Source organism: Agelaius phoeniceus, chromosome 1 (assembly GCF_051311805.1).
Source record: "Agelaius phoeniceus isolate bAgePho1 chromosome 1, bAgePho1.hap1, whole genome shotgun sequence".
NCBI classification, from domain to species: Eukaryota; Metazoa; Chordata; class Aves; order Passeriformes; family Icteridae; genus Agelaius; species Agelaius phoeniceus.
Window position 1 is genome coordinate 87,370,391 of NC_135265.1, and position 22,021 is coordinate 87,392,411.

General features: G+C 38.9%; 1 protein-coding gene across 5 annotated transcripts in view; it reads left to right on the forward strand.

Annotated features, from left to right (window-relative positions):
- FHOD3 (formin homology 2 domain containing 3) overlaps window positions 1-20,139 on the forward strand; it is a 376,643-nt gene extending 356,504 nt beyond the window's left edge. For all 5 annotated transcript variants that reach the window (XM_077182716.1, XM_077182714.1, XM_077182715.1 and 2 more), the window contains 2 exons: window positions 102-263; window positions 14,281-20,139. In XM_077182716.1, coding sequence (XP_077038831.1) covers window positions 102-263; window positions 14,281-14,363 — 245 coding nt within the window. In that variant the 3' untranslated portion in view covers window positions 14,364-20,139. The remainder of the gene's footprint in view (window positions 1-101; window positions 264-14,280) is intronic.
- The last annotated feature ends 1,882 nt before the right edge of the window (window positions 20,140-22,021 follow it).

The following is a 22,021-nucleotide window of genomic DNA, read 5'->3' on the forward strand; positions in this document are numbered from 1 at the left end:
CTGAGCTGCCTGCTGTAATTTCCCAAAAAACCCAGTTGCAAAACCAAAGTGATGCAAGAGACTTCCACTCTTCCCTGAATTCACTTGCTGGACTTTTCCAGGCCGTATCGGTTCGTGGAACGCTGGCAACGACGACTCACCGAACGCGACGGATGACGCCGCGGATGAGATCATGGATCGCATCGTCAAGTCCGCCACCCAAGTGCCAAGCCAGCGAGCAGTGCCTAGAGAGAGGAAGCGGTCACGAGCAAATAGGAAGTCATGTGAGTATAAGGCAATTGAATTGCTCAAAGTAAGGGAATGTGCAAATATTTATGTATATCGGTGTAGGAACCAGGCTTTGGGTAGGCAGACATGCATTGGGAGTGGCTTGAGTGTGTGCTGATGATTGGCTTATGTTCCTCTTACTGTTGTTTAATCAGTGTTGTATGCAGTGGGTGACTCTGTCTTCTACAGAACTTGAAACATCCTTAGCAGAAGAAGAAGAATGGTTTATGGTGATTTATGACAGTGCTTATGCATAACTAGAGAGTTCAGATCAGGACCTCAGATGGAGACTGCTTAAAATGCTGTAACCTACTGTGAACTGGCATAAAGATTAATAGTTGTGTCTGTAGCTGAACTTATTCATAAAGCAAAAAATAGTTTGAGATATTTCGCCTTTTAAAATCTTTCTCTCTCGTGCTGTATGCTATCTTTCCGCAGCCCTGAAAACAAAATGTCTACTGCTGCTTGGCTGCAAAGTGGTTATAGAGGAGTTTAACTTCCACTGGGAAGAAAAGGTAGCACATTTATAAGGTGGTCTTTCAATGGTGTAGTGTGGCCTTGGGAATGAGCTACGACACCCAAGTTTGAGGAGTTTGGTTTCATGGTTTAGTAAATCCAGTGTTTAAGAGGTGATGAAGCTTTCTGGGTTTGTTTTTTTTTTTCTTAATGTGCAGAAATAATGCAAATACTATGAGAAGGATAACTACCCAAAGAATGTAAGATTTTAGTGTTTAAAATCCTTAACCATATATGGCTTTTTGACTACCTTTCCATCCATTTTTTTAGCATTTCTGGGAAGTTAGGACAAAGAGGAGACAACAACAGTGAGTGAAAAATGACACAGATTTTCTTTCTTGTGGAGTTGTTCTAACATAATGGGTGATCAAAAACATTTGGTATTTGCTATAAATTAGCATGTGCTGAAAGGATATTCACTTTACCCAACATGCTAAAAAAGGAACTTATGCATGTGACAAGAGCAGAGGCAAAGCGGACACTCTGGTTAGATGAGCCAGTCTCTAAACAAAGAAAATGAGCTGACACTGGATTGTCTGTCTTACTTTCTGTCATACACTGTGCCTTACCTATCTCTGGCATCACCTGCTGCTACCTACTTCCCCACACAGTTCTGGCATTCTGCACGTGCTGACTGCTGCAGTTGGCTTGTGAAAATCAAACAAATCTCCTGTATGTTTGCCTATTTCCATGCTTTATCCCTATTTCTGTGGTTTATCCCATATTAAAGTATCTCCTCTGTTGGCAACACTGTCTTCATACACACATATACCAAAACCTCTTATTCCTAATTTTTGCCAGGTACTTTTTTTTTCCCTAGGAAGCACTTGCTGCAGAAACAACAAAACAGGATAATGATAATAAAAATAGTATATTATTTTTCAATTGAACTGTCTTTTATACTCAGTAAAAGCATTAACGGGGATTAAACATTCAGTAAATGTTTAGGCTGGGACTGATTTCCATTGTAATTAATCATGATAGAATCCAGTTCTTGTGCTTGTTTGTTCTTCAAGATCTGGATGAGACTCTTAAGTGGATTAAAAGACAGTTTCAAAACAAACATAAAGTTCAGTAGTTTAATGTCCCTTTTAGCTGACATGTGCAGAAGCGTGGAAGGAGAATATCCTAACTGAACTGTTTTACTCTGAGAGATAGTCAATATACTTGGATGATGAATTAATTAAGTAGTTTATCTTTTAAATACACTCAACTGGACTGATAATATGACATCTCCAGGAAATTAAGAGAGATCAGCCCTTGCTAATGCATGATGTGAGTTAAATGAGCAGAAGATATTCCAATTAGAAACACATAAACATGTAAGAAAGTAGATTTTTAGGCATATCTCAATGATTTAGATTAGCAGACACTACGATATTTATTACCTGTAGAGCAATGAGACCCTATTATCTGATAGGTTTGATTCATCACTTTCAATCTTCAGACTCCCATACACATCTTTTGGCTTTTGCCATGAGCTTGGTATTCAATCTTTTCAGGAACATCAAAGAGAAACTCACTTGAAAGGAATTATTTTCCCTGTGCATCATGTTGCATATGTCTCATTGCTTTCAGTGCACAACTGGAAAACTTGTCAGGCTTACTTAGCATTCAGCAAAGATTTTAGTGAGCATGAACTGAGACACATGGTTTTTAGCAAAATCAGAAACCCAAAATATTTATATGCAGTTGCACTATAAACGTTTGCTGTGGTTCCAGCAGAAGGTTCTCATGGGCAGGGATTTTTTCCCGTAAAAAAAAGACAGTGAAATGTGAAGTAAAAAAAATAAGAAAAAACCCCAAACTAATTAATCAAGTCCTTTATAGCTAGGGGAAAGCAGAAATAGGTTTATGGAAAATGTTGTGTTAAATTCATATTAAATTGTTGCAATGGGAAAATGAGACATCTTGATATGTTCATTTGAAGCATTTTACATTTTGTGGTTGTTGACCAGTGTGACTGGTATGGAGAGAGCTTGGTTAGGGCATAATGATGTAGATGAGTTTGAAAGCTCAGGGTAAGCATCAGAACTATAAAATTGGAGGAGGAATAAGGCAGGGGGTCACCTAACAAAAGACAGATTAACATGTCTGTATCTGTTGGTTGAAGATAGAAGGGGTCACTGATAAATCAAGATATGACTGGTAAGAAGGAATTTGTTCAGTGGGAGCTGAAGTGAATTACAGAAATCTAAGGTACATGATAAGTGCATAACAACTGAGTTCCTGTGGTGATCTGAAGAGATTCTGTGCTAGACCTTTACACAGTGGAAGATTTTCAGGATAAAATTTGTCATTTAGAAGTACAGTAATCAACTGGAAGTCACTGCCTTATGACAGGTGTTTAGTGACCTGCCTACCAGATACACTAGGATGGCATTATATCTGAGAAAATAACATTGTAGTTTTATTTGTTCATCAGAAAGCCACAGGATTGAATGAGCCACAGGAACTGAAATGCTCTGTCACCCCCTCAAGGTAATCGTTCAAAGACAGCTTCAAAGGAAGTTGCCATGGGAAGATTTTGCTGTGGGGTTTTTTTTTCCCTCTTATATTTATACTTTGTAAAAAAAAGGCTCCAGCCACCAGAGATGTCAGTTCAGCACCTTTTAAAATCATAAAAACTAAGTTGAAAATATATTGTTTCTGTTCTTGCAGTCTGAGGACAGCTTCCCTATAATACTATAGGGACGTGTTCAACTTAGCAATGAAATAAAGATAATATAATTAGGATCGTCTGGTTCTCTGGTGAGTTTAGGAAAGCCTTCACAAATGGTGCCATAACAAACAATGAGTGCAAGGGAAAGTTGGGATGAGAAAGTTTTAGGAATCACTCTACTTGATATTCCAAATTTCATAAAGACTAGCAGTATCATCCATAGGATACAATGTTTTACTTACATATATTTAATTAAAGAGCCTCCCCAAAGCTCCCTAATAGCTAATAGGAAGATACTACTGTTTTCTTACTTGTCCATGCTATCTATTTAAATATAGATCCCTTAAGGGAAAATCAGTCTTCTCAGGATTAGATCCTTGCTGTGGTGCCATCTCTGTATTGGTCTCATTGAACTGGATGGATCTGTCTCAGGAGAAGGATACAATTCCTATGAGTCAGCATCAGGAAAAATCACTCCAGTTTATTAAACATTAATAAGCATATGGAAGATATTTGCACTAATTCTAGCATATGCTGGGCAACACTTAGAAATGGGTAATGCTTAGAAATTATGAGCAACATTTGTGAATTCCTTAGAAATAAATAGCCAAACAGGGCTATTTATTTCAAAGGAAATAGCTCTTTAAAGATGGCTTGACTGTGCAGCACTGTTTGGATCTAGATCTTCACCTGACCCTGGATGATGAACTATAATGCAGGGCCTGGGTGTGATTGGCATTTGATGATGAGTAGCACACTGATGGTTTTATCAGATGCTGCTGGAGGCGCTGCATGGGGAGGCACAGAGTGAGAGGCTTGTTTTATCTCAGAGTGTCTGTGTGTGTGTGCACACACTCCTGTTACTCTTAGATTTCATTCAAATTTAAAATCTGCTTTAGATTTGAGTTAGAAAAGAGGGTTTGGAACGCATAATAATTGAATCACAATTTAATTTAATATTTATGTGAGATAACATGATCAAACTGATTTGTGATGTTTAAAGAAGAGAGAGACATGGTAATGCCTTGTTCTTTTATCAGGCTTTGAAATCATGTGCTAGCCTAATAATGACAGACTTTTGAGGTATGGAAACATCTCATAAGGATTTATGACCTATTTGTGTAATGGCTTGCAGGGAGTAGCAAATACTTCCAAATCATGATGCAGAAATGGGTCTGAGGCACCACTCAAGTAGGTGGAGATAGGAGTTGAGTCAAGTTTACCTGAATCCTAGACAAGTAAACTCAGGACTGGTGGATTAAATTTAACTACAGAACATCCTTGGTCAGGTATTTCATACTGTAAAAGTGAAATAGGAATCAGCCTGGTGTCATCAGGTGCTAAAATGTGGGAAAGAGCTGTGCCAAAGGACCAGGCATGGAAGCCAGCTTTAGACAAGTTTTAGTACCACTTGCAGTGCTGCTTTGGAATAAACATGTTGTAAGCAAACAAAGTACTGCATGGGACACTATTTGAATCCAAAGGTGCATATTTTTTTGTTGAGCATTCATAGGGTGCATTATTTAACTTTTTCTTCACATTTTCTTTGTTATTTTCGTTATTTTTCAGTTTCATGTCTCTTCACTTACTTTTTCTGGCTTTGAAAATGTACAGAAGTGCCAAAATACCAGGAGGGAGACTGTTCTTCTGGTATTTATAGCCTGACTAAAAGCAGGAGTTAATGGAAATTATACTTTTAAAAAAAATGAAAACCTTGCAAGAAGAAAGACTGTATAAAATGCTTTAAAGGCAAACAACATCACTTTGAATTTGCAATTAATTATTTAGGATTTGAGTAGCTGGATCCTATCAGGAGTTAGAGTATGGGGCAGAGTAATCTAGTTAGTGATGCATATTTAGGAACCATTCTTTGCATTTAGAAAAAGTAAATGTATGACTGATGGTATTCAGTATCAAAGTCTGTTTGTTCCTACAGAAAATACTGAGCCTTCAAAAGGCCTGTACATGGTTTAAAAAAATGTAATTATTGACTAAAAATAGAATGTGAGATAAAGCACTTAGAGCTCTGGCAGCTGGAAGGTTATCTCCACTAGATGCCAAGATAGCTTGAGTCTTGGATGCCTTTTAAGTAATACATTCTTCCATCCTTAAGATGGAAAGATATTTGCAAAAGTAGGAGAATAGAATTCCATGATCAAAAATAAATAAAAACAAAACCAATGAATTTAAATTATTAATAGCACTTCATGGATTAACAATAAATGCAGTTGAGCACAGTAAGTTCTAGAAATTGATGTATCTAATTAGGATGAGGTCTCTGTAGTCCCCTATCTCATCTATGCCAGAGGCCAACATCAACAGCTGTAGGAGGACAAACAGGAGAGGTAGAATCATAGAAGCACAGAATCACTCAGGTTGGAAGAGACCTCCAAGTTCATCAAGTCCAACCTTTGCCTAAGTACCACCATATCTGCTGTTCTGCTTCATAACCATTAGCCATTAGTTGTGTAACCCATAGGACTTGCCAAGAGTTTTGATAGCCATAAATTTATGTAACTCTTGAGGCTGAATAGCTGGTTCCATGTTTTCAGTTTTGTCCCTTGTAATTGATGGCATACATGATTGTGATTGTTGATGTCAATACCATTTCTAAGTTAGCACACATTTATTTGTAAGTGTTCAGTTTCTGTTTTACAATGAGTATTAGGGGGTTTTTCAATAGCTTTCTTTTAAGTTCCTGATTTTGACAGATAGGGGTAGGCATTCTACTTTTTGCATGTTCAAATGTACAGTACCTCTGTATTTTGTTGGCAGTCTCCATGGGTTTCAGACCGTATGTCTCATACCTCAGGGTTTGCTCAAGAGGGTTTGCTTGTAAAGGGAACTTGCAATCATCCTGTACAATTCTACATCATATAGCCTTCAAAACAAAAGGGTTTTTGAAAGTCTGGTTTGAATATCTGTTTAAAAAAATGGCTTGTAAAAGAGGCTTAAATTCATTTTCCACTCACTATTTTAGGGGAATCTGTGAGTCATTTCTAAAATGAGTATTATTCTGATAGAAATTTTTTCTTTTGGTGCTCCTAGGCTCAAACTTTCTGATTAAAACAGCTTTTTTTTTTGTTAATAGAGGTCACATAACAAATTATCCTAGCCTGCACCAATATGTGCATTCCTTAACTTTATGTTGGATTCCTGTGCCACTATTAGAGATTTTATGGATTGTAGTATTTGCGTATAACTGGGCAGCATTATTGTAATAATCACCTGAAAAAGGGGCGAGAAGTCATTGCATTGATGTGGGAAGTCAGAATTAAATATGCAACGCTTACAAAAGCTACATATCTTTTATTCCTGTTTATTTCACTTCACAGGGAGAAGAGAGATACAAACACTACACATTTACATTACAATGTACATTACAACCCAAGCACAGAGGGTGTGGTGTAGGAACAAGGAGAAAACTGCTGCTATGATGGGTGGTCCCAGGTGGTTTTAGAGTAGCTGTCACCTCATGGGACAAGTGTCTGTCCAGGTGAAGCCAGTGTCCCCCAGGATCTGACAGCATAGGCAGACCATCCTTGTGCTGTGTCTCCAACATTGGGAGAACCAAATGCAACTTCCCATGGGCTTCTAGACAAGGACTTAGAAGTGCTGGAATTTCTCTGGCCAACTCTTCTTAGCTAAATCGCACTTCCTTAATTTCAGGAGAGAACAAGCTGAAGGTAATGCAGGGGAAACTGCAAGAGATGAGCAGCTGATAAAGAGCAGGTGCTATTAGTATTATATGTAGAAAAAAAAAAGCTGTCCCCGTTCCCTGATCACAGCATATTGGCATTGACATTTTCTATATAAATACCATTATGCTTCACAGTTTTGCAACTTTTTCAACTGTAGTTCTGTAGGAAGAAGAAATTATTTTACTCCATTTGTTTGCATCTTACAGGACATACAAATTGTTTTCACTTTTGCCAGTTTGTCATTCACTGCATCAGTGAATTCATCTGTATTGTCCTCCGATTTCATTTTAATTGGTATCTTTTACAGGTAAAGGCTTTTGAATTCTTGTCACAGGATTCATTCCCAAAAGTAGGATACCTAAGTTTTAAGTATCTAAAAAAATGGGGATAGTTGATTTGCACACCATTAATCCAAAGTTGATAGTATATGTATTTTGTTTGCTTTCTCTCGGTATTAAAGTAAGTTGCAAATGTTTCTCCGGTCAGTAATTTATTCCTTATTTTCATCATCCTTCCTTCCTGAAAGATCATGTCTTTCAGCATCCTAGTAAGAACTCGGCGGCACTGAGTTGCTGGCTGGCAAAATCACTGAGTTCTTCTGGAAATCACCTCATCTGAGAAGGAAAGAAGGCAGAGAGGTACAGGGCAGCTTTCAGGCTGCCTTTCTAAAGAAGTGCAGGGAACAAACACCATCTCCTCTGTGGCTTTCCAGGGCAGGGCGCTGCCACAGCTGCCAAAGGGAGCCCTCTGCTGCCACCAAGGAGATTATCAGGAAGAGCTGGGAAGGCAGGGATTTGCTTGGACACGAGTCTCAGAAGGGTTTTGGAGGGAAGTCTCTCCTAGAAGAAGAAGAAAAATGTTTCACAAAAAGCTATTTTGCATTTATCTTGCCCTAGCACTGTGGCCAAGAAAAAAAAAAAAAATATATATATATATATATGGCTTTTTCTAGGAAGAATGACACCATCTGATTAGTAAATTTACAATATTGTTTTGATCACAGTTATTTTTCATCTGATGGGCTCATAAAGAGGATGCCTTTTACTGTTTTATTCCCCGCGTGGATTCCTAATGGGAATAATTAATTTGCATTCTGCAGAGTCCAGGTGCTCAAGCTTGGTCACACTTCTCTGCTAAGTCATTCTCCAAGAGACATCTCAGTGTTCAGAGCTTGATAAATACTCTTAGTGGGTCATTTTAAAATTTCAAATTAAAGGTAAAGGTTGCAGGCCTTAAACACTTACAATAGATTATTTACTTTTTGTGTCACATCTCCTGTCTTTTTCCAACCTGTGCATATTTAATGCATGGTCTGATCTTGAAAACAGTGTATAGTGACTCAGTCATGACTCACTGTATACTCGGTCATGCAGCCTTGGTTGCTGGTGAGCTTTATACTCTTGATGCTTTACCTGTTATTAGAGGAATCACTTCTGACTGGTGGAGTTAAGTGGGAGAAATTATGAAAGAGGTGGCAGCAAGATTGCTTTCAGTAGTAATTCTTCAGAGTGGAATTCATGTAAATGAAGGGGATTTTGTCACAGAAGGATTTCAAGGAAGGAGTTAAATCTTTTCTGCCCTACTCTTGGGACTGTGTAAATGATGATCTGTGAAATACATAAAGTTGGAAACTTTAACAGTTTCAACTACATGTTAAATATTACTTTGAAAACACATATGCTCTTCATATGCAGACCAGGTTCTCTAAAGCAATGTTACTTTTTGTTCCCTATAATACAAGCCACCTGGAGATGAAAAAAGCAAATTTAGCTTTTCTTAGAAAGTGCCAGTTTGTCCTTTCCCACTGCTAGACTCCTCTTTATCTCACAGCCACCATAAGTAACACCCAAAGGTGGTTGTGACCTACTAGATTTCTTGTTAGGAGAGACTTGTGCCATCTATGAAGAGTTGACAGGACTCAAAGCAAAGCTGCAGAGTAATAATGCATAACAATGTGTTGGTTCTGAGAGCTTTCTGTGTGGCTGACCACATTTCAGTTGTCTGTACTTCTTCAGAGAAGTGTGTGACATACTCCAAAAATTCACCTACAAATCTCTCTAAGAAAATCACTGCACAAAATGTTACAGCATTTCTATGAAGCATTTAGGCTTACTCATATTAAGCAATGATATATGCATAATTAAACATAACTTATACAGACAGTGGCATAAAAATATGACAAGGATTAAAATAAGAAAATAGGAGCAAGGCTGTATGGATTGAACTTTGAGTTGGAAATTGCCATTGCTGGACTCACTGTAATAAAGTCCAAGACAATATGTTAAATGTAAATATATGAAAACATAGACTTAAGAGTGCAAGCTGTATGTGGATAGGTAACAGAAAAAAAAACCCTAAAATACATTAAATGAGATTATGGAGCTGGCCTGTATTGTCTCTTATAATCTGCCCTTTTTGCTGTCCTCACTGTGTAATTTACACCATGCGGAATTTTCTTCATTCCAAATCAGCAACTTGCTGCTTTACCTTTGCAGCTGGGACCGAGGGAAAGTTCTGTGGCTGCCACATCTTTGTAGCAGGAATGGCACTTATTCTGTGACTGCCTGAGCAGGAGAATGGTCACATCTGCCTTGCAAGTGACTCACACAAATGTAGACACACATGCCAAAAGCCATTGCAAATGCAAGAATAAATGGTGCCAGCCAGAATGATCTTTACTCTTTGTTGAATCTTTAAAAAAATAAATAAATAAATAAATAAAAAGATGGAGAGAGGAAATTAAAGTGCTATTTGCTCTTAAAAGAAACAACCAAACCCTACATAATTATGTTCTCTGACCAAGAGAGAAGTTATACTTCAGGAATTACTATTTTTAAAAACTTTTCCAGCATAAAGCAAGAGCAAGGACTGTATGTCTCTGTAGATTTTGACCCAACAGTCAGAGTCAAAGTCATTGAGTTCATCCTAAGCACACTGCATTGTGCCAGAATATCAAATAGAATTCTAGATTTCATGATTAATAAAGAATATCATACACTCTAACCCCAGAAAAACAACATTTAGTTTCTTGGTTATGGGATCTCAGCAGGCTTTGCTTGTGACAAGAGTAAAAGTTATATTCTCTCTGTGTTATGTTTCTTTAGCAAATGTTTTAAAAATTGCTCAAATAACCTAAAAGGTCATTTAAAAGTCTTATTTTTATTGTCACTGCCTCCAAAATGCATTCCATAACTCAGTTTAATGTGATCTGCAGCAGGCCAAGAGTTTTACAAGCCAAGATATTATGTCTAGTCCAGTTAGAAACATGACAAAGTTCAGTGAAGCAGGGAGAGTGAAGACCTAGGTTGAGAAATGTAATTTTGCATTGTCTATAAAACATGGAAGGAAAATATCTCCCTGCATCCAGTTTTGATGACAGAACCTGTTCATGACCTAAGGTAGAGGAACCCTACCAAGCTTTATGAGGAAATAGACAAATGACTGAGGACATCTGTGTAACAGAATGTCAAGACAAGGTTCACCCACCTCCCACAACAGTTTTTGCTCCTGCAGTAATTCAGCCTTCTCCTGGTTTCATCACCCACAAGCCTTTATATTCAACAAATCAGTGCAGAAAATAGTGGGGCTGGAACTTGTGTTACTATGTATGCTGCACCCATCCACTGTATCTTCAAATGAGGAAATGTATTGTAATTTCTGCATAATAGATACAATTGTTATACAAAGAGACCCTTTATTAAACTACTTTCATCTCCCTAAGTACATAAGACTTCAAACACTAAGTGGCTTCATCTGTGTCATACTGGCCTGTTACATTATAGGGTTAAGAATCCCCTCATTTGAGTCTGGACCATGGTTCTGTCGGCTGTTATCCTTCCAGTTGCCTGTTGATCGTGGACAGCTTTAATCTTGCCAGTAGCCACAGTATATTGCAGTACTTGGCCCCACAAGCTTAGTTTATACAAGTCAGCAGCCATCAGTTTCTGTGGGAATCATTCTGTCACTGAAAATATTCTTCACATCTTTGCTTTTTATTATTTTCTTGACAATCTCATTATGACCACAAAAATTCTGCATTGTTTGAAGCTCTTTTTTTTTTCTTTTTTCCTGCTGGAAATGTCCTGCTTAAGTCCCTGTAATATTTTAAACCCAAGTTATCTTTCTCTGTATTACAGGAGAGCTAAGTTAGAACCTGGGATTGTTTTGTTTAATTACAGTTGCATATGTCTCAGCAATTCATTGAATATTGCCATTCCTACTTGTTTTGCAGTGGCACAAAAAATAAAAGTGTGGGGTTGGTCTCCAGACTTCTTGTGTGAATCATACAGCAAACCCAGAAAAGGGCACTCATCTTTACCACCTGCTACATACAGGATTTCTTTCCTTCAGTCATTAAAGGGTTAATACAAAAAGATGTCAGTCTAATACTTTAGTATGTCTGGAAGGTAGGCATCTGGAGATTCAGAGACTTATCTTGTTTAACATAAAGAAGACTACTTGCTTTTCCGTGAAGATGGTTTCTACCATGGTATTTTAACTCCTAATTATGGTTTCTGAATATAAACTCCTGTAGTTTGCTTCAAAGAAACCTATATATTATTGTAGATCCATTTGGCTTTTCCTAGTAAACTAGTAATTCTCTTACTCAGGCTGATGGAGGAATTTAGCAACTGTGTTCTGTTTGGTAGAATTTACAGAGGCCCTCATTTTCCTTTCAGTTGTTAGATAGAGTCTCAGCTCAATTATTCATGCAGTAGCAATTGTACTGACCTAACAAAGCTTGTTCCAAATTTATCTTATCATAAATAAGAGCAGAAATTAGCCTAGTCCAATACCTAACCAGTGTTAGCAGAGTACATCAGTTCCTGTGAAATGTTTACAAGCAGGAATAACAATTTGTTCTCTTCCTGTCTGACAAGAAAAAAATAGTTTTGTTTTACAGTAGTTACTGTGCTTAGTTTGAAAATGTGAGTGAGTGAGTGAGTGGGTGACTGTGGTCTGACAGAGTTGGAGATATGTGTGAGAGCAGTCCTGAATGCATTTGGTTTGACACTTCCACAGAAGTTCTAAAACATGGAAATTCATTCCACATTTGGTTTTCCAGTTCATTTTTGCATCAGTGGGAAGATAAAATGTCATCTAGATAGCCACCCTGGGAAAGTTTGGTCCCCTGTGTTTTTTAGCATGACACTATTGCCTGGTGGCCAAACAAGCTACGGTCCATGTTTGGCTGTTGATGTTACAGAGGATAAAGAAAAAAAGCATTCAGGGGAGAGGCAGTGTAGGCAGCTAAGCAGGTGAAATACACAGGGAAATCTTTGGGTTTAATATGAAAGAAATGTTTCTACTGCAGCTTTCTTGGATTTTTTCTTCCACTCCACTCCTCATACAGTTCATTTTGAGATAGAAATAAGGATTGGGTGATTGACTGAGACCTTAAGATCCTAAGGTATTCCACAGCATATATCCAGAAATTGCCACTTATCACCATGGACGTTTTGCATATCAAATCTGAGAAGCCATAAAGAATGCCAGTGATACAAACTGACTCAAAAATCCTGATGGCTATTCTTTACCAAGGAGACCAGAGCATTTTCTGAAGTTTATTTCTCTCCTGGTAGTGCTTTGTTGGTCTTTCTTAAACTTAGTTTTGGCAGTTTCATTTAACCTTGCAGTGCTTTAAGCTAAGTGTTGATAAACTTGGGAGATGTTGCTGATCAGTACTGTAGGAAAAACTGGGTATCCTAAAAGGCTGTCATGCAGCCCTTGGTGGTGTTTAATAATACAAATAATCTAGAAGAAATGAGTGAACTTTGGAAAAAAAGCTTTCAAGTAAAGGATTTGATAATGGAGGAACTAGAAATGTGGCATTCCCAGCTCATTTGATTAACCTCAGTATCTGATGAAAGTGGTTTGATAATCAGAAATAGACCCCGTTCATTCAACCTGCATGGTATCAAATGTTCAGATATGCCATATTCTTCCCTTATCTTATCCTCTTGTTTTCTATGCCAGTCTATTCCCTTCTCTCACTCCTGCTCAACCCTTGAGTGTGACCACCCAGTTTCAGTTACATGGACTGAATATCTCACTAAATGAGAGATCTTAATTGCTAAATGATGCAAGAACTCCTTGACCACTCATTGCAACTGGTTTCTCTAAGATTAGTTTCCTTTAGAGTTCACTGTTTCTAGGCTCCAAATGTATTCTGTTCAATATTAAGTCACTGTTTATGCTTTGCATGAAGGTTGAACTTCTCAATGTGCATTTTGTACTTGAGGAACATTAAAGTATGAACACCCCACCTGTGTCTTGAATTAAAGCCCATCCACCTGAAAATCAAAGCACCAGTAAAACTGGGAGGACACTGATGTTCAATGTGTGCAGTCACACAGTCACTTGTTTCTGAATAAAAAAAGGCAATCACAAATTTTAAAACTCTTGTTAGGGCTAATGTTCAGAGCACTATGGAAAATTAAGAAACAAGATTTTGGCTTAGATCTATCATTTAAATTCAACTAAAATGCTGAGACTACCAATAGCAAAGATGACACAAATGGCACTAGGATGGGGGAACATTACAAAAGAAAGGGGAGCATGTATGAATACAGTCATTTTAATGATTTTAATCAACAGTAGTTATTTTTATATTCTTTTAATTTTTTTGGTAGGGGGAGAGTTTTACAAATTAAAATATTCTCAAAGGATTTAATAGTGATAAATTCAATAGAATCCTATAAAGATCCCAAAGCTCTTTTAAAAAGTTCTTATGAAATTATAAAATAATAGGGCAGATGATACTTGCTATGGACTGAAAATCAACCGATAGAATTTCAGAGAAAAAAAATTCTTAAAAAGCTGGGGTATTTTTCCTTAAGGTTTTTTGTCAACTAAATGTCAAATGACAAATGTAGTTTGGCCTGACTGTTTGGAGTTGCTGTTGATGCTCCAAATGAGTTTGCCACAGGGCATTACTCAGTGTTTCTGAACTTGAGGCCCTAAATAGATAGCAACTTTTGATTTTATTGAGCTTGCATGTTAACAGGGGTTTTTGCAGCTGAAAGTGTTGTGTAATTACTGATTCTAATTGTTTGCATTTTCTTTGTTTGTTTTTTTTATTATTTTGTTTGGGTTTTTTTGTTTTGTCTGCTTTTGGAATTCATGACTGTGCAGTGAGAAGGACACTAAAGAGTGGGCTAACACCAGAAGAAGCCAAAGCACTGGGCCTCATCAGCACTTCTGAGATGCAGGTTTGACATCCCAGAGGTGGCCACAAGAAGAGCTGATCATCTGAAGCACACAGGCTGACACCCCTTCAGCGTGGCATCGGACTGCCAGCCTCCTCTGCTGCTCCCAACATCCCTTCCTCTGTTAGTTCAATTTTAATAAGCAACAAAAAGCAAAACCCCACATCCAGGGCAGAAGAAGGGTGTGCCACAGCTCAGCATGACATCCAGACGGTAACTGAGGAAGTATTTGAGTGTTCCTAAGTGAAAGCACATGACTTCTTGTTCTTCTCCTCATGGTGTGTTGATGTGGGTAGGAGGGGGCTCTCTAAGTTATCTGTCATTATGTGAGCTGTGTTTATGCTGGCTTTCCTTGTGCCCTGTTTTAGTCATTGTAAATGTATGGTGTTTTGTCAATGCAAGGAACAGTCCTTAAAGAGGCAAAATAACTCCTGTTACAGCAACACAAATTTCCCTCAAGCAGATTCATTAAGCAAAGATGCACAGCCTGTGCAACCCTGTGGTTTGTTGCATATTTTATTATTTTGCCTCCAAAGAATGTAAAAATGTATGTGTACCTTTGTATATGTACAGAATGAATGTGTGGACATGTGTGCATGTATCTGTACATATGCAGTCATGGTGTGAAATCATGCTTTTGCTGAAGCCAGCTGGACCATGATTTTCACTGTGGGGCCTTACTGTTCCACCTGGACAGGAGGAAAAGAATGTCTTTTTTGCAGGAACTCAGTGTTGTTCAGTGGGATTCACCCTGTGGGGCAGGCCATGGCCTGCAATACAATGGAGAGTTTAGGATCCTGAATTCATGTGCATTAAGGCACACCCACACTGTACATAGCAGCATGCACACAGGGGAGAGAACACAATTCCCCCCTCTTGTTGAGCTGTGGTTGTACTCTGCATTTGTACAGTCTCAGAGAGATCTACGTCAGCAATTTTACATACTCGATAAATGCATTTGGATGCTAAGATCAAGAAGTTTTGTTCACTTGCCTGTGCCCTTCATGCTGCTTTTCTCTGCTGCAAGATAATGTGGTGGTGATTTTATTTCAATTTTATGAATCTGAATATGAAATAGCCCTGCTAAAAAGCCTGCTGTGTTTTTGCTGTTCTTTACTGGTTTTTTGTGATTATCCTTGATGCCAGTGGAGTGGGTACCACAGTAAACAGCTCCAATATATTTGCCCTTATCTCACAGTTTTATAACAGACTTTTATAACTGCCCTCAGCATGTTTGAAGAACCTTTAGTCAACTCATCTGCCTTTAAGTGGAGGACATGTACAGCAGTGAAGATGAATTGAACAGTCACCCCAGCCAGTGCTGAAGTATTTTAAAGAGAACTGCAAACAACAATAGCATAAAGGGAACTTTTTAAGCCAAAGTCTGTATATGTCAAATAGATCCTCAAGGATGCACAAGATTGTCTCTTTCCATTGCCTTAGCCTCTAAGATTAAGGGTATGTCTGCACAGCAGTAACAACTGAGACTTTCTTCAAGCTGGTTAACTGAAGAGCTGCAGCAGTTTAGTCATGGTAACAGTCATGGTAACCATTTTGGTTGCAAAACACACTTGGAAAATAGAGTTAAATAATAATCTATGCTGGGGTCCTAATGCCATAGCAATGTTGCTTCTGGCACCCAGGCTAGGTCAGGTACTTCAGGTTATTCTACTCTGCTCTCTTTAAGGACAGGATAGTCAGTGGAGATTGTTCAAGAGAGTTGAACCAAACGCAATAAACCTCTGAAACCATGGTCATCCATCACACTGCATTGAGCACAGCATCCAAGTGATGGCAGAGCCAGGGAGCTGGCAAAACTGCAGGGAGACCTGTGGCTGAACATCCTACCTATGCTGTCCACCGTCTTGATTGTAACATTTCATTCTTTATCTGCCAATGCCTACAATCTCCCATGGAATAAAGTCATTAATGAGCAATGGTTCTTAAGAACAGCATTGAGTTTGATGTGGTTTTGCCCTCAATTTGTTAAAAAGCCAATTTTACAAGTAGACAGAAGGCAGTAGTTGGGTAATCAATACAATATGTTGTGTATTTGAAGGCTATGGAAAGGAAGAAGCTGGTTAGGAAAACAGAAATGGCATATAACTAATTTCACTGTAAAATAGGCAAGACCTATGAGCATCTGGATTTTAAAGTGGATCTTTATGTGCTGCTCATCACTATGGACTTTTAAAATCTTGCTTAAGGATGCTTAGAACAAAGAACTGAAGGTAATGGGGGTTCGTGGAGGTGTTTGAAGTCTGAAACAAGAGGAAGACGCCCTGAATGTAAATGGTCATGTTGAACTGTCCTACTTGCTAAGTGATAAAAAAAACAGAAATGCAGCAAGGTATACATTTATGCTGTCAGAGATCCTATATTTGATTGGAGGGAGAAAATCAAACAAGTCTTTAAAAATTAATATTTTAATTAAAATATGCTGAATGTGCAAAATTGGTGACCACTTGGCTGTTGGTGGCCACTTTCTTACAGGGAACAAATCTGTGTTTCATTTAAGCATAGTACAGCTTCTGTCTCAAAGGCATACCATAGCTGGTGAATTACTAATGGTTGGGCAGATGTATTTTCCAAATTGTGCAAAAATTGTGCAAAACTTTATATGCTCCTTACCAAGGAGAACATTAAATATGGGGAATAATAGAAGTTGGGATAGGTTCAGTGGAAAAAAAAGGTGGTTTCTTTCAGATTTTGGATGTGTCTTAAGTGTGAAGCAGATTCTTCCTTTTCTCTTCTTCCATGGCTTTTTTTTTTTTTTTTTTGGTTTCTGCTCTCTATCTGTAAAACTGATAGCAACTTTTCTGAGGAATAACTTGGTCTTGTTTATGCACTTGTATCCAGTCAGATAAATTCCACTGTCCTCACCATTTATTGCAACAAGATCATCAGTGTAGCCCAGTAACTATAGGAGAGATTTCCTTGGTTCCTGATAAAAAAGACCAACCGATCTGTAAGAGGGCAGTATTTCCTCCAGAGTGCCAGCATGCCCTGACTGTGGGAATAACATTTCTTCCCCTTAATCTAACTGCTGGATTCCAGATGAAGTGGAGGAATTCTTTGTATCTGTATGCCTCCCTCTGCCCAGTGAGCTTATAACCTTCAGGTTTTGAGCTGCTGCCTGCCCTTCCATCGTTGGAAGAGCCCACCATAAGGATGTAATACTTGTTTTCAGACAAGTTTTGTGTGAGATATGGATTGTTTTCCGATGAATATAAAAATCTTGGATACACAATGTAGTAACACACGTTCCCATTTCTCACTCAGAGATCCATGAAGGCTGTTTTTAAACACTTGCAGCCATAATAACTACCTCTCTTCCCTTTCTGATAGATACAGTCAGCTGCAGATGCAGTGCCCAGAGCACTGTGTCTGCTTGACTGCCACCTTAAAGCCTTCCTGATCTGGCTGCTGAGGTAAGCTTTAGCACATGAAATAACCTCCAAAGGGAAGCTATCCTAATTTTCTTTCATCTCACTTGATGTTTAAAAGCAGACTGCATGCAAATACTTTCTATAATCTCACTCCCAAGTAGAGACAACACTCAGTAGCAGTTGCAGTGAAGAAACCCCCAGGGAATGCTTGTGTGCCACACTCGAGAGTAAAAGATCCCTCACAAAAGTTAAATTCATCACTCTTCACTTTTCAGTCAGGCCAGGCACCAGATTCATGGGTTCCAGATGTTTTATAGCCCCTTGGCTGCTATGTATGACCTTTCTGTTTGATAGCTCCTTGTCCATAATCCAAAATCAACAAAAAAAGGTGGTTTAATGAGGGTCTTTCTTTTTCCCTTAAATACTGGAAGTAGCTTCAAACATGGTTTTAAAAATACATTTCTTTTTCTCTTCTGACACCCATTTTTAGTGAAACTGCAGTGGTTGATTCTGTCAGCAAAATAACACATCAGTTTTGTAGATAAACAAGAATTTGACTTTAGCGTAATAGATACCCACAGGTCAATATAAAGATATGAGTTCTTTTTCCAATTTAACAGAAATTTTGAGTGAGTGATGATGTGAGTAAACAGCAAGGGCCTCCTGTAAAGTTCTGCAGGACAGCACCTTAAATCTGTGGTGTGCTGTGTTCTAAATGTACCCTGGCCAACACTAAAAGCTATTGGGAAGTTACATTTGAGGGCTTCAACAACCACCGCAACCCCCAGGGGCACAATGCCATTGTAGGTGCAGCAAGGGTTCCTTTTGTCAGGCATCTGCCCTGCAGCAGCCTCCCTGGGGATGTAAGCACAGCCAGTGGCTGTCCAAAATGTGTGGCCGAGGGCAGTAGTCGGTGTTCAGGTTCACTGTGCAGCTGTGGCTATTGCAATGCTTTGATTTCACAGAGATGAAATGGGAACAAGGTGCCAGCCCACCAGTTTCACATCCTTCATCCTTCATCTATCCACTGCAGCTCATGGACGGGTGCACGCACTGCCTGCCTCTATCCAAAGGATGCACGGGGACATGGTGTTAGGCAGAAGCAGGAGCATATTCCTCTCTCCTTTTCACTCCTGTAGCCCACTGCACATGTTCCAATCCTCCCATTACCTTCAAGGCAGGCTCAGTGTGCACTGGTGGGCAGCCTGACCCCGGGACACACCCAGGGCTCAGTACATCAGTATTTCTGTCATCCTCCTCAGCAGCAGGATGCAAGAAACACTTGTTTAAGCTGGAAGGGATAGAAATGTTGATGTTCCTCTGGAGGAAAAACTGCCAGGTGCTTCCAGGCTCTGAAAGAAAATAAACTGAAGTGGTTTTGAATGAGAAAATGTTTGGTTGTAGGCAGCCATTAAAAATCATTCACAAACATTTGAACAGTATGTAAGGCCCACCTTCCTTTGCTTCAACTGGGGCAGCAACTGGCTCAATTGGCATTTCAGATGTGACCCCAGGAAGTTTTTGGCAAGCAGTTTAATAGTTACATAGCAAGGAGTTTCAGAGATGTATAGTTTGATGTTTATGCCAAAAAAAAAAATCTAATTAGTCCCATTTCACATTGAGTGGCAGATAGAGATATATTTTGTTTAATCACTATCTAATACAGAGGTTTCTGTGAAAGAAAAGGTTTATTTGTAGCATTGGATACATTTCTCCTTTTTAAAGACTGTCTTTGCGCATATAGTGTCCTTTTTTTGTGAGCTGGGAATTGTAAAAAAATGTAAAGTAGAAGAGGATGTGTTTCTTAGACAAAGGAGAAATAATGTAAAATTGTGTAAATGTCACTACTCATGTTTTTCCATGTTCTGTGTAGCATAGTGTAAAATAGGCTCTCCAGCAGTGTTATTCTGTGAATTGTAATTTAAAAAAACAAGCCATGCATGGTCAGAGATATTATCTACAGGTCCTTTTGGTTGAGTTTTTGGATTTGTTTGTTGTTTTCCCATTTTAGGTGAATTCATTCTGTGTTAAATTTAATTGTCCTTGAAAATGCATTTTTGTTTCTGTTCTATTTCATAAAGAACTTGAATTACTCTTTTAAGATTTTATTACACATGAAGTTCACCTACCATTTGTGTATTGATCCTTCAGAAGCTGTGTCACATTTAGTGTAAACTAGGGGGGATTTTATTTTTATCTGCCTCTTCTCCCCCCTCTCTTCCCACTTAACTGTCTGGAAAGATCCAATCACATCCTATTTTTTTTTCTGTGCCATGCAGGGTCAATATGGAAAACTGACCACAGACCAGTGTCCAAAAGTTCTTGATATAAGTAGTTAAAAAGCTCACCTCTACAGCGTTATGTAAACACATCTTGCAATAAAGCTTTATAAAGCACTGAGCTGGTTCTGGTTTTGTTGATGCATCCAGTCATGGGAGCTTGGGTGGAAAATGGATGGGAAGGGGGATCATGAATTATTTTTCCTCATATCCTCCATGTGCCTGCAATGCCATCATGTGGACATCAAAACAGCTACCAGTAAGCCATCTGAGTGGACTGATCATAAAAAGCTGATCTTTTGCACCTAGTTCCACAGTTTGAGCCTAATTCCTAATCTTGAGTGAGGAAAGTGAAAATGTGTCTCTGGTTCTCCAGACTTTCAGTACTCCAGCCCTACAAATCCTCACTTAAACATACATGGGACTGCCATCAGCTTGGAGTTGGCTCCTGCCTAAAAAATAATCTGTGCACACAGCTCACAGCGTACAGGTGTGGGATTTACAGAAACAAACATCAATAAGAAGAAAATCAACCTCTATGTGGGGAAGCTTTTGACATTGCCTCTGCATCAAGATGTGAAATACCGTCCCTGGCAGAGCTTCAGAGCTGTAAAGGTGTTCTGTAAACAAGACTTGCCTTCAACTTGGCTGAAATACTCTTCTATGCATCATTGTGAAATGAATTTTTCTGGTGGCTGCCTCTGAGCATGCCTGGAGAGGCAGTGCTCTTGCAGTTTTCTCTCTTTGCTGGTCTCTGATGCTTTCTTTTACTGCTATTTCCCAGCACTGGAGAGAGGCTGAGTTGACAAACGTGGCATCCCTGCCCCTACAGAAGTTGAGCTGAGCTCTGCCTGAGGGTTCCACGAGTATGGTGATAAGGGGGTCAAAGTAACTTGTAGGAACTGCTCAGACTTCCACTGCTAGTCCTGGGAAAAAGTAACTCACAATTGGTCTTTTGAGTTGTACTTGTAATGAGGTCAAAATATATTATTCAAAGACAGCTGCACATGTTCATAGCACCCTGGAAAAGAAAGTAGGTTGACAGAGAGTCTGAGAGAGAATTCTCACCTGTGGTTTCTGAGATTGTAGGAGCTGATATACAAGGCTAGGTAAGTAAGCCTTCCTCCTTTTTAATTAGTTTTTAAAGTTATTTCAAATTAAAAGGTGCTTTTTGGGATATGGCTGCATCCCTGAAAGAGCTGCTTAGCATTCCAGATGCACTGGTGTAAAGTCTAGAGGATGAAAGGCTACTAGCCAGAAATGTGGTAATGCTTTTTAAAATAAATATATAAACCAAGTTTATTGGCCAGACACTTTTCTTTTCTATCACAGCATATCCATTAGCAGTTCTAAATTCCAGATGTGCAGTGACAATGCGTACATATATTTTTCAGACCTGGTGCCCAGTCAGAACTCATTTGTTGTCACAGAGAAGTCTCTGGCCTGTAGTCAGGGAATGAGTAAGTATGCAGATTATCCATTGCAAAGCTGCATGCCCTGGTTTATAAACCCTTTAAAACAGTTTGGGAACATACAATTAAAGAAAAAAAACAAACAATTTTTTCCTATCATAACTTCTCCAAGTTTTCTGATGGGAATGCAGTTTGGAAAAGGGAGAGGGCTGTTCTCAAAGCTTCACCTCTTGCAAGTTTCTCTGCAGGAAATGAAGAATGATGCCTACATTGGCATTGCTCTGATGAGACAAACCTCTGCTGGGAAATCCCAAAAGAAACACAGCCTACATGAAGCGTCATGCCAGTGAGGGCCTCTCCATAGCTTTTTCTGAGTGAATTTTGAGTAGGAGCAGGACTCACCCATCTGAAGAGGTATTCTGCTCAAAAATACCGATTCTCAGTTTCCAAATTCAGAGTCCAGTTCTCTCCAACACCAACCTCTCTCCCACTGCTGCACCAAGCTTGCTCTCTTGCTTGAGCCAATTCCAGAGCCTGTAATTTGTTATATAGCTGCAAAACACCATGGAACATGTCACTGTACAGAT